The following is a 12770-nucleotide window of genomic DNA, read 5'->3' as shown; positions in this document are numbered from 1 at the left end:
TTTTGGGGCATGATTTTCCACATGGCTGTTGTTTATTTCTAAATAGAAATGGTTAACTGAGGTTTCCCACTGTTGTAATAGGAGTGGGAGGAGCCTATTTTAGCGCTTTTTTGCGCAGTAAAAATTCAGTTTCAGTCTTCCTGCTTCTTCCTCCTTGATCCAGGACGTCTCTAGAGAGCTCAGGGGTCTTCAAAAGTCATTTTGAGGGAGGTAATCAGTCACAGCAGACCTGTGACAGTGTGTTTGACTGTGATAAAAACGTTAATTGTTCATTTGATTATCCGTTTTTGGGTATTAAGGGGTTAATCATCCATTTGCTAGTGGGTGCAATACTTTGCTAACTTAATACATTTACTGTGAAAATTTGGTTGCTATAACTGATTTGGTTCATTGTTATTTCAACTGTGACTTTTTTTGTGCTTCTTAAAGGCGCAGTAGCGTTTTTTATATTGCTTGTAAATTTATTTGAAAGGATTTTCCAAGCTTGCTAGTCTCATTGCGAGTCTGTTTAAACATGTCTGACACAGATGAATCTGTTTGTTCACTATGTTTAAAGGCCAATGTGGAGCCCCACAGAAATATGTGTACTAAATGTATTGATGTCACTTTGAATAAAAGTCAATCTATATCTGTAAAGAAATTATCACCAGACAACAAGGGGGAAGTTATGCCGACTAACTCTCCTCACGTGTCAGTACCTTCGCCTCCCGCTCAGGAGGCGCGTGATATTGTGGCGCCATGTGCATCAGAGAGGCCCATACAAATCACTTTGCAAGACATGGCTGCTGTTATGACAGAGGTATTATCTAAATTGCCTGAATTAAGAGGCAAGCGCGATAGCTCTGGGTTAAGGACAGAGCGCGCTGATGATGTGAGAGCCATGTCTGATACTGCGTCACAATTTGCAGAACATGAGGACGGAGAGCTTCATTCTGTGGGTGACGGATCTGATCCAGGGAGACCGGATTCAGAGATTTCTAATTTTAAATTTAAGCTTGAAAACCTCTGCGTATTGCTAGGGGAGGTATTAGCAGCTCTGAATGATTGTAACACGGTTGCAATTCCAGAGAAAGTATGTAGGTTGGATAGATACTTTGCGGTACCGGTGTGTACTGACGTTTTTCCTATACCTAAAAGGCTTACAGAAATTATTAGCAAGGAGTGGGATAGACCCGGTGTGCCCTTTTCCCCACCTCCGATATTTAGAAAAATGTTCCCAATAGACGCCACCACACGAGACTTATGGCAGACGGTCCCTAAGGTGGAGGGAGCAGTTTCTACTTTAGATAAACGTACCACTATCCCGGTGGAGGATAGTTGTGCTTTTTCGGATCCAATGGATAAAAAATTTGAAGGTTACCTTAAGAAAATGTTTGTTCAACAAGGTTTTATCTTACAGCCCCTTGCATGCATTGCGCCTGTCACTGCTGCTGCGGCATTCTGGTTTGAGTCTCTGGAAGAGGCCATTCGCACAGCTCCATTGGATGAGTTTATGGCCAAGCTTAAAGCACTTAAGCTAGCTAATGCATTTGTTTCTGATGCCGTTGTACATTTAACCAAACTAACGGCTAAGAACTCCGGATTCGCCATCCAGGCGCGCAGAGCGCTATGGCTTAAATCCTGGTCAGCTGACGTGACTTCTAAATCTAAATTGCTTAATATTCCTTTCAAAGGGCAGACCTCATTTGGGCCCGGCTTGAAAGAAATTATTGCTGACATTACTTGGGGTAAGGGTCATACTCTTCCTCAGGACAGGGCCAAATCAAAGGCCAAACAGTCTAATTTTCGTGCCTTTCGTAACTTCAAGGCAGGAGCAGCATCAACTTCCTCCGCTCCAAAACAGGAAGGACCTGTTGCTCGTTACAGACAGGGCTGGAAAACTAACCAGCCCTGGAACAAGGGCAAGCAGGCCAGAAAGCCTACTTCTGCCCCTAAGACAGCATGAAGAGAGGGCCCCCTATCCGGAAACGGATCTAGTGGGGGGCAGACTATCTCTCTTCGCCCAGGCTTGGGCAAGAGATGTCCAGGATCCCTGGGCGTTGGAGATCATATCTCAGGGATATCTTCTGGACTTCAAAGCATCTACTCCACAAGGGAGATTTCATCTTTCAAGGTTATCAGCAAACCAAATAAAGAAAGAGGCATTTCTACGCTGTGTGCAAGACCTCTTAGTAATGGGGGTGATCCACCCAGTTCCGCGGACGGAACAAGGGCAAGGGTTTTACTCAAATCTGTTTGTGGTTCCCAAGAAAGAGGGAACCTTCAGACCAATCTTGGACCTAAAAATCTTAAACAAATTCCTAAGAGTTCCATCATTCAAAATGGAAACTATTCGAACCATCCTACCCATGATCCAAGAGGGTCAATACATGACTACGGTAGACTTAAAGGATGCCTACCTTCATATACCGATTCACAAAGATCATTATCGGTACCTAAGATTTGCCTTTCTAGACAGGCATTACCAGTTTGTAGCTCTTCCCTTCGGGTTGGCTACGGCCCAGAGAATCTTTACAAAGGTTCTGGGCTCACTTCTGGCGGTTCTAAGACCGCGAGGCATAGCGGTGGCTCCGTATCTAGACGACATCCTGATATAGGCGTCAAGCTTTCAAATGGCCAAGTCTCATACAGAGATAGTTCTGGCATTTGTGAGGTCGCATGGGTGGAAGGTGAACGTGGAAAAGAGTTCTCTATCACCACTCACAAGAGTCTCCTTTCTAGGGACTCTTATAGATTCTGTAGATACACAGTGGCTCAGTGCATGGAAGTAATCGGCTTAATGGTAGCGGCAATGGACATAGTGCCATTTGCGCGCCTGCATCTCAGACCGCTGCAATTATGCATGCTAAGTCAGTGGAATGGGGATTATTCAGATTTGTCCCCTCTGCTAAGTCTGGACCAAGAGACCAGAGATTCTCTTCTCTGGTGGCTTTCTCGGGTCCATCTGTCCAAGGGTATGACCTTTCGCAGGCCAGATTGGACGATTGTAACAACAGATGCCAGCCTTCTAGGTTGGGGCGCAGTCTGGAACTCCCTGAAGGCTCAGGGATTATGGACTCAGGAGGAGAAACTCCTCCCAATAAATATTCTGGAGTTGAGAGCAATACTCAATGCTCTTCTAGCTTGGCCTCAGTTAGCAACACTGAGGTTCATCAGATTTCAGTCGGACAACATCACGACTGTGGCTTACATCAACCATCAAGGGGGAACCAGGAGTACCCTAGCAATGTTGGATGTCTCAAAGATAATTCGCTGGGCAGAGTCTCACTCTTGCCACCTGTCAGCGATCTACATCCCAGGCGTGGAGAACTGGGAGGCGGATTTTCTAAGTCGCCAGACTTTTCTTCCGGGGGAGTGGGAACTTCATCCGGAGGTCTTCGCTCAACTGATTCATCGTTGGGGCAAACCAGATCTGGATCTCATGGCTTCTCGCCAGAACGCCAAGCTTCCTTGTTACGGATCCAGGTCCAGGGACCCGGGAGCGGTGCTGATAGATGCTCTGACAGCCCCTTGGGTCTTCAACATGGCTTATGTGTTTCCACCATTTCCGATGCTTCCTCGACTGATTGCCAAGATCAAACAGGAGAGAGCATCGGTGATTCTGATAGCGCCTGCGTGGCCACGCAGGACCTGGTATGCAGACCTAGTGGACATGTCATCCTGTCCACCATGGTCTCTGCCTCTGAGGCAGGACCTTCTAATTCAGGGTCCTTTCAACCATCCAAATCTAATTTCTCTGAGGCTGACTGCATGGAGATTGAACGCTTGATTCTATCAAAGCGTGGCTTCTCAGAGTCGGTTATTGATACCTTAATACAGGCTCGGAAACCTGTTACCAGAAAAATTTACCATAAGATATGGCGTAAATATTTATATTGGTGCGAATCCAAGAGTTACTCATGGAGTAAGGTTAGGATTCCTAGGATACTGTCTTTTCTACAAGAGGGTTTAGAAAAGGGCTTATCTACTAGTTCGTTAAAGGGACAGATTTCTGCTCTGTCTATTCTTCTACACAAACGTCTGGCAGAAGTTCCAGACGTTCAGGCTTTTTGTCAGGCTTTGGCTAGGATTAAGCCTGTGTTTAAGACTGTTGCTCCGCCGTGGAGCTTAAACTTAGTTCTTAAAGTTCTTCAAGGTGTTCCGTTTGAACCCCTTCGTTCCATTGATATTAAGCTGTTATCTTGGAAAGTTCTGTTTTTGATGGCTATTTCCTCGGCTCGAAGAGTCTCTGAGTTATCTGCCTTACATTGTGATTCTCCTTATCTGATTTTCCATTCAGACAAGGTAGTTCTGCGTACTAAACCTGGGTTCTTACCTAAGGTAGTTTCTAACAGGAATATCAATCAAGAGATTGTTGTTCCATCATTGTGTCCTAACCCTTCTTCAAAGAAGGAACGACTTTTGCACAATCTGGACGTAGTCCGTGCTCTGAAGTTCTATTTGCAGGCAACTAAAGATTTTCGTCAAACTTCTTCCCTGTTTGTCGTTTACTCTGGACAGAGGAGAGGTCAAAAAGCTTCGGCTAACTCTCTCTCCTTTTGGCTTCGTAGCATAATACGTTGAGCCTATGAGACTGCTGGACAGCAGCCTCCTGAAAGAATTACAGCTCATTCCACTAGAGCTGTGGCTTCCACCTGGGCCTTTAAGAATGAGGCCTCTGTTGAACAGATTTGCAAGGCTGCAACTTGGTCTTCACTTCACACTTTTTCAAAATTTTACAAATTTGACACTTTTGCTTCTTCGGAGGCTGTTTTTGGGAGAAAGGTTCTACAGGCAGTGGTTCCTTCCATTTAAAGTTCCTGCCTTGTCCCTCCCATCATCCGTGTACTTTAGCTTTGGTATTGGTATCCCATAAGTAATGGATGACCCGTGGACTGAATACACTTAACAAGAGAAAACATTATTTATGCTTACCTGATAAATTTATTTCTCTTGTAGTGTATTCAGTCCACGGCCCGCCCTGTCTTTTAAGGCAGATCTAAATTTTAATTCAAATTCCAGTCACCACTGCACCCTATGGTTTCTCCTTTCTTGTCTTGTTTCGGTCGAATGACTGGATATGACATGTGAGGGGAGGAGCTATACAGGGAGTGCAGAATTATTAGGCAAATGAGTATTTTGACCACATCATCCTCTTTATGCATGTTGTCTTACTCCAAGCTGTATAGGCTCGAAAGCCTACTACCAATTAAGCATATTAGGTGATGTGCATCTCTGTAATGAGAAGGGGTGTGGTCTAATGACATCAACACCCTATATCAGGTGTGCATAATTATTAGGCAACTTCCTTTCCTTTGGCAAAATGGGTCAAAAGAAGGACTTGACAGGCTCAGAAAAGTCAAAAATAGTGAGATATCTTGCAGAGGGATGCAGCACTCTTAAAATTGCAAAGCTTCTGAAGCGTGATCATCGAACAATCAAGCGTTTCATTCAAAATAGTCAACAGGGTCGCAAGAAGCGTGTGGAAAAAAAGGCGCAAAATAACTGCCCATGAACTGAGAAAAGTCAAGCGTGCAGCTGCCAAGAAATATCTCAAGACTGATTTTTCTAAGGTTTTATGGACTGATGAAATGAGAGTGAGTCTTGATGGGCCAGATGGATGGGCCCGTGGCTGGATTGGTAAAGGGCAGAGAGCTCCAGTCCGACTCAGACGCCAGCAAGGTGGAGGTGGAGTACTGGTTTGGGCTGGTATCATCAAAGATGAGCTTGTGGGGCCTTTTTGGGTTGAGGATGGAGTCAAGCTCAACTCCCAGTCCTACTGCCAGTTTCTGGAAGACACCTTCTTCAAGCAGTGGTACAGGAAGAAGTCTGCATCCTTCAAGAAAAACATGATTTTCATGCAGGACAATGCTCCATCACACGTGTCCAAGTACTCCACAGCGTGGCTGGCAAGAAAGGGTATAAAAGAAGAAAATCTAAGGACATGGCCTCCTTGTTCACCTGATCTGAACCCCATTGAGAACCTGTGTTCCATCATCAAATGTGAGATTTACAAGGAGGGAAAATAGTACACCTCTCTGAACAGTGTCTGGGAGGCTGTGGTTGCTGCTGCACGCAATGTTGATGGTGAACAGATCAAAACACTGACAGAATCCATGGATGGCAGGCTTTTGAGTGTCCTTGCAAAGAAAGGTGGCTATATTGGTCACTGATTTGTTTTTGTTTTGTTTTTGAATGTCAGAAATGTATATTTGTGAATGTTGAGATGTTATATTGGTTTCACTGGTAAAAATAAATAATTGAAATGGGTATATATTTGTTTTTTGTTAAGTTGCCTAATAATTATGCACAGTAATAGTCACCTGCACACACAGATATCCCCCTAAATTAGCTATAACTAAAATCAAACTAAAAACTACTTCCAAAACTACTCAGCTTTGATATTAATGAGTTTTTTGGGTTCATTGAGAACATGGTGGTTGTTCAATAATAAAATTAATCCTCAAAAATACAACTTGCCTAATAATTCTGCACTCCCTGTATAGCAGCTCTGCTTGGGTGATCCTCTTGCAACTTCCTGTTGGGAAGGAGATATAATCCCATAAGTAATGGATGACCCGTGGACTGAATACACTACAAGAGAAATAAATTTATCAGGTAAGCATAAATTATGTTTTTAAGATTTTTTTTCAGGTGTTTAGTGTCCCTTTAAGAAGGTCAGTACTGCAAGGTCACTCAAAGAATTTTTGAAAGGCAAATTATAACTTGTGAGCTGTTTATTGCACTATGCAGAGCTCTGGATGTGAGAGACACCTACAGCTAAAGCTAAAAAAAAGCTCTTCTTGATTTGTCTCCATGCCAGCAAATCGGGTTCTTGGACACAGGGTAGTTGTTTATATAACTGCATTAAATGAGCATAAATAGTCAGTCGCTGTCAGACACAGACCACTCCTGTCCTCTGTCTCTGTGGGGGAAGTCACAGACTCCCAGCAGCAAAACCTCATCATGCACGGTCAGGGGCGAAATTCAAGGTGGTACATCTCTTCCCTAACTTCCTTCTGACCTATTATGAAATTGTGCATAAGCATTGGTTGCATGCAGGTAGGCAGGCTTAGTAGGGTCGTTGGCCAGGTTAGTACGTTGATATTCTATTCAGTAATGTTATTGTATTCACGGACCCAGGCAGCACAATATCTTAAAGGGACAGTACAGTGTAAAATTGTTTTTATAGTAATGTATTTTCAAAGACTTGTTATGCCAGCTGCAGAGTATAAAATATATGAGAAATTGCATTTTCAGGTTTATTTGTGTATATGAATTAGCTGGTTTTGTGCTTTTAAACCACAGCCTATTACAATGGGTTGAGCTTCGGGTAATATCAGATCTCATTATGTTATCATTCTGTGTACACACAATTGCTTATTTGTCTTATATTTGTCTGGGAAACTTAAGCTCAATACATAGAGAGGACAATGGAAAATTATAATTGTATTACTTAACTGTCCTGCACCCCACTGAGAGTGTACTTTCTTCTGCTGGCTGTGTTTACTTAGGCTATTCAATAGCTGAGACTCCAGTATCAAAACTTTCAGTATAGGTGGGGATACCACAGGCTAAATCAGATATTTCAAAGGCCAAAATAAGGGTAAATCAGCTACTTGTAAACAATTTTATACACTCCCGCAGGTAAAAATGGATCATTGGGAACAATTTAAATGGGAGATCATTTTTGGGTGAACTGTCCCTTTTAAGGACAGTAAAATCAGATGGAACATGACATTTTAAAAGACTTTTCAATTTACTTCTATTATCAAATTTGCTTTATTTTGTTAGCATTGTTTGTTTAAAAGAATACCTAGAGAGGCTCAGAAGCAGCAATTCCCTGCCGGGAGCTTGTTGGTGATTGGTGGCGATACTCCTATGCCTCTTGTCATTGGCTCACCAGATCTGTTCAGCTAGCTCCCATTGCAGGGGATAAACATAGTTATATAAAAGCAATAGTGCATTAATAAAGTGATCTAACACCAATTCATTTTGCACTTTTATGTCCCTTTTAAATACTTCATCTTGAACTCCATATTGAATATTAATATATTTGAATGTTTTTATAAGATCACCATATTTTCATCTGTCCTTCAAACTATTGAAGTTATTGTACAATTATACCCCTACAGAACTATTTTATCCTTATTTGATCTTTCTTTAAAGGGACAGTCTAGTCAAAATTAACCTTTCATGATTCAGATAGGGCATGTCATTTTTAACAACTTTCCAATTTACTTTTATCATCAAATTTTGCTTTTTTCTCTTGGTATTCTTAGTTGAAAGCTAAACCTAGGTAGGCTCATATGCTAATTTCTAAGCCCTTGATGGCCACCTCCTATCTGAATGCATTTGACAGTTTTTCACAACTAGAGGGCGTTAGTTCATGTGTGCTATATAGATAACATTGTGCTCACTCCCGTGAAGTTATTTATGAGTCAGCACTGATTGGCCAAAATGCAAGTTTGTCAAAAGAACTGAAATAAGGGGGCAGTCTACAGAGGCTTAGATATAAGGTAATCGTAGAGGTAATGTATAAGGTATAAGGTAATTACTACTTATTACCCTACATTACCTATATTATTACTTATTACCCTACATTACCTATATTACTAAGTAGTAATATAGATAATGTAGGGTAATATTAAGTAGTAATATAGGTAATGTAGGGTAATATTACGTAGTAATATAGGTAATGTAGGGTAATATTATGTAATAATATAGCTAATGTAGGGTAATATTAAGTAGTAATATAGGTCATGAAGGGTAATAAGTAGTAATATAGGTAATGTAAGGTAATAAGTAATAATATAGCTAATGTAGGGTAATATTAAGTAGTAATATAGGTAATGCAGGGTAAAATATAGGTAATATTAAGTAGTAATATAGGTAATGTAGGGTAATATTAAGTAATAATATAGGTAATGTAGGGTAATATTAAGTAATAAGATAGGTAATGTAGGGTAATATTAAGTAATAATATAGGTAATGTATGGAAATATTAAGTAGTAATATACGTAATGTAGGATAATGTTAAGTAATAATATAGGTAATGTAGGGTAATATTAAGTAATAATATAGGTAATGTAGGGAAATATTAAGTAATAATATAGGTAATGTAGGGCAATATTAAGTAGTAATATATACGTAATGTAGGATAATATTAAGTAATAATATAGGTAATGTAGGGTAATAAGTAGTAATATACGTAATGTAGGGTAATATTAAGTAATAATATAGGTAATGTAGGGAAATATTAAGTAGTAATATACGTAATGTAGGATAATATTAAGTAGTAATATAGGTAATGTAGGGTAATATTAAGTAATAATATAGGTAATGTAAGGTAATATTAAGTAGTAATATAGGTAATGTAGGGTAATATTAAGTAGTAATATAGGTAATGTAGGCTAATTAAGTAGTAATATAGGTAATGTAGGGTAATATTAAGTAGTATAATGTAGGGTAATATTAAGTAGTAATATAGGTAATGTAGGGTAATATTAAGTAGTATAATGTAGGGTAATATTAAGTAGTAATATAGGTAATGTAGGGTAATATTAAGTAGTAATGTAGGGTAATTAAGTAGTATATTGGAAACAGTATAGATTGTAGATAATGTATTACTTTTCCTTTAGATTAAGGACTTTCTGAGTTACATCAAACCCCTGTCTGTTTATCCCAATGTGATTCCTGTTGGACGAACGGTGGAATATGTGGAAGAAATGTGAGTACTCTTTAGTTGTCTGTTGTAAACAAAATCATAACTAAAGGGGCTCTATACTAAAAACTTACAATCTGGCATTAAATATTTTTTTTTCTATATAAACTGATACAGTCACATCAAGCACTGGATCACTTCAAATCATATGAAGCCATTTTTTTATAACAGTATAACAATTTTCAATCCAACACACGAATATTCAAATATACAACCTAATACTCAAGTTTAAATAGAAATGTGCACAAGTGCATTTCAATATTGATTGGAAGCATTTTTGTAATATACAAGTAATAGCAGAAATATTAATAGCAACATTTTCATTACTGTTATATGTTTGCATATCCAGTGCACCATCCTATAAACACCCTGCCGTTAAAGTGACCGGTATTGTGACAGACAAATCACCTCTAGCTCACACAGCATATGTTCAGGTGCCCGGGAATCTGTAGTTGCATTTACTAGAAGCTTTTTTTCCATTTTGAATATTATGACAGTACGTTTTAAAAAAAATTTAAGCATCATATAAACTAGCCATGTTTAAGATTTATGACCTACAAGTCCGTATTGTACGCTGCATTTCTAAGAGGAATTGTATATAAACACATTAATATATATGTATTTAAGTACAGTATATATATATATATATATATATATATATATATATATATATATATATATATATATATATATATATTTATAGATATATATATTTATAGATAACACACAGCTCCCCATAGACCTACAGTATATGTAAAGGCACTTTTTTCAGTGCCAATTTATTTTTTTTCTAACACCCCACACCTGCAACTTTTAACCCCTAAAAACTGTTTACTGATTTTTTTAAATTATTTTTTATAGGTACCTCACATGTTATTTTGGGTTAACTGAGACTTTTTCATGCCAGAAAACCACATATTTAATAGATGTTTAATAGCTTGAGTTCGACTATAAAGGTCACTATTTTGGGCAGTTAAACCAACATAACATTATAAGGTAAAATAATACCTCCCCTGAAAATGGCGTCCTTTTTTCTTCTGAAATCCAATAATGACACTGCCAGCTAAATGTGTGTTGTGTGCAATACTCTTGTATAAGCTCTTGATTGGCTGCAACTTTCTGTGTAGTTTAAGCTGGTACGTGTGTAATTTACAGCAGTGCACATTTGGACAGGACATTCATTTATAGTGTATAAAGGAAAATTGCTATTCTCAAGGGCAGTAAATGTTGTTTTTACCTTAAAATATAATTCTAGTTAAACTTCCCATTCTTTTAAATACAGATTTTAATTTCCCTTTAATTAATCAAAGGCCACTTTGAGGGGGGCCTCAGCCTTAGAGAATATACAGCTGAATATTGACAATTCATTATATGCTCTATATGTGTCTCAAACAGCCTGAAACCTCTCTGTAGGTCAGACTCTGGAGCTTCAGTGGTAAAGTATAAGCCCCTGGGAACCCTAAAGAGAGCGAGAAACACGACCATGCTAGAGTCAGGTAATAAATGTATTATGTATGTTATGTGTATTGTAATACTATACAGCCTACCTAATTTCATTGCCCTTTGCTTTATTGCGCTTCTCAGATATTGTATTTTTTTTTTTACAAATTGAAGGTTTGTGGCAACCCTGCATTAAGCAAGTCTATTGGCGCCATTTTCCCAACATATATACAGAGATAAACACATAAATACACATGAATACACACACATAAATATATATATATATAAATATATATATATATATATATATATATATATATATATATATATATATATATATATATATATTACATAATTTATGTAAGAACTTACCTGATAACTTCATTTCTTTCATATTGGCAAGAGTCCATGAGATAGTGACGTATGGGATATACAATCCTACCAGGAGGGGCAAAGTTTCCCAAACCTCAAAATGCCTATAAATACACCCCTCACCACACCCACAATTCAGTTTAACGAATAGTCAAGAAGTGGGTTGATAAAGAAAGGAGTAAAAAGCATCAACAAAGGTATTTGGAAATAATTGTGCTTTTATACAAAAAATCATAACCACCATAAAAAGGGGTGGGCCTCATGGACTCTTGCCAATATGAAAGAAATTAATTTATCAGGTAAGTTCTTACATAAATTATGTTTCTCTTGTTAAGTGTATCCAGTCCACAGATCATCCATTACTTGTGGGATATTCTCCTTCCCAACAGGAAGTTGCAAGAGGATCACCCACAGCAGAGCTGCTATATAGCTCCTCCCCTCACTGCCATATCCAGTCATTCTCTTGCAACTCTCAACAAAGATGGAGGTCGTAAGAGGACTGTGGTGTTTTATACTTAGTTTATTTCTTCAATCAAAAGTTTGTTATTTTTAAATGGTACCGGAGTGTACTATTTATCTCAGACAGTATTTAGAAGAAGAATCTGCCTGCGTTTTCTATGATCTTAGCAGAAGTAACTAAGATCCTTTGCTGTTCTCACACATTTTGAGGAGTCAGGTAACTTCAGAGGGGGAAAGGCATGCAGGTTTTCCTGCAATAAGGTATGTGCAGTTAATATTTTTCTAGGGATGGAATTTGCTAGAAAATGCTGCTGATACCGAAGTAATGTAAGTAAAGCCTTAAATGCAGTGATAGCGACTGGTATCAGGCTTATTAATACTCTTATAAAAGTGTATTTTAAAACGTTTGCTGGCATGTTTAATCGTTTTTTATATATGTTTGGTGATAAAACTTATTGGGGCCTAGTTTTTTCCACATGGCTGGCTTGAATTTTGCCTAGAAACAGTTCCCTGAGGCTTTCCACTGTTGTAATATGAGTGGGAGGGGCCTATTTTAGCGATTTTTTTGCGCAGCAAAAATTACAGACACAGACATCCAGCTTCTTCCTGCATGATCCAGTCGTATTGAGGGAGGTAAAAAGCCACAGTAGACCTGTGGCAGTTGTTGTGACTGTTTGAAAAACTTTTTTGTCATTTGTTATTCCGTTTTTGGTATTAAGGGGTTAATCATCCATTTGCAAGTGGGTGCAATGCTCTGCTAACTTATTACATACACTAAAAATTTCGTTAGTGTAAC

At 38.8% G+C, this 12770-nt stretch overlaps 1 protein-coding gene across 1 annotated transcript in view; it reads left to right on the top strand.

Moving 5' to 3' along the window:
• Nucleotides 1-12770, top strand: part of DCLRE1C (DNA cross-link repair 1C) — a 147721-nt gene that overhangs the window by 112674 nt on the left and 22277 nt on the right. The window contains exons 12-13 of the mRNA XM_053716501.1: nt 9621-9709; nt 11099-11199. Of these exons, the coding sequence (XP_053572476.1) occupies nt 9621-9709; nt 11099-11199 (190 nt within the window). The remainder of the gene's footprint in view (nt 1-9620; nt 9710-11098; nt 11200-12770) is intronic.

Source organism: Bombina bombina, chromosome 6 (genome assembly GCF_027579735.1).
Source record: "Bombina bombina isolate aBomBom1 chromosome 6, aBomBom1.pri, whole genome shotgun sequence".
Taxonomy (NCBI): domain Eukaryota; kingdom Metazoa; phylum Chordata; class Amphibia; order Anura; family Bombinatoridae; genus Bombina; species Bombina bombina.
Note: the sequence above shows the minus strand (reverse complement) of the source record. Positions and strands in the feature narration are given on the sequence as shown.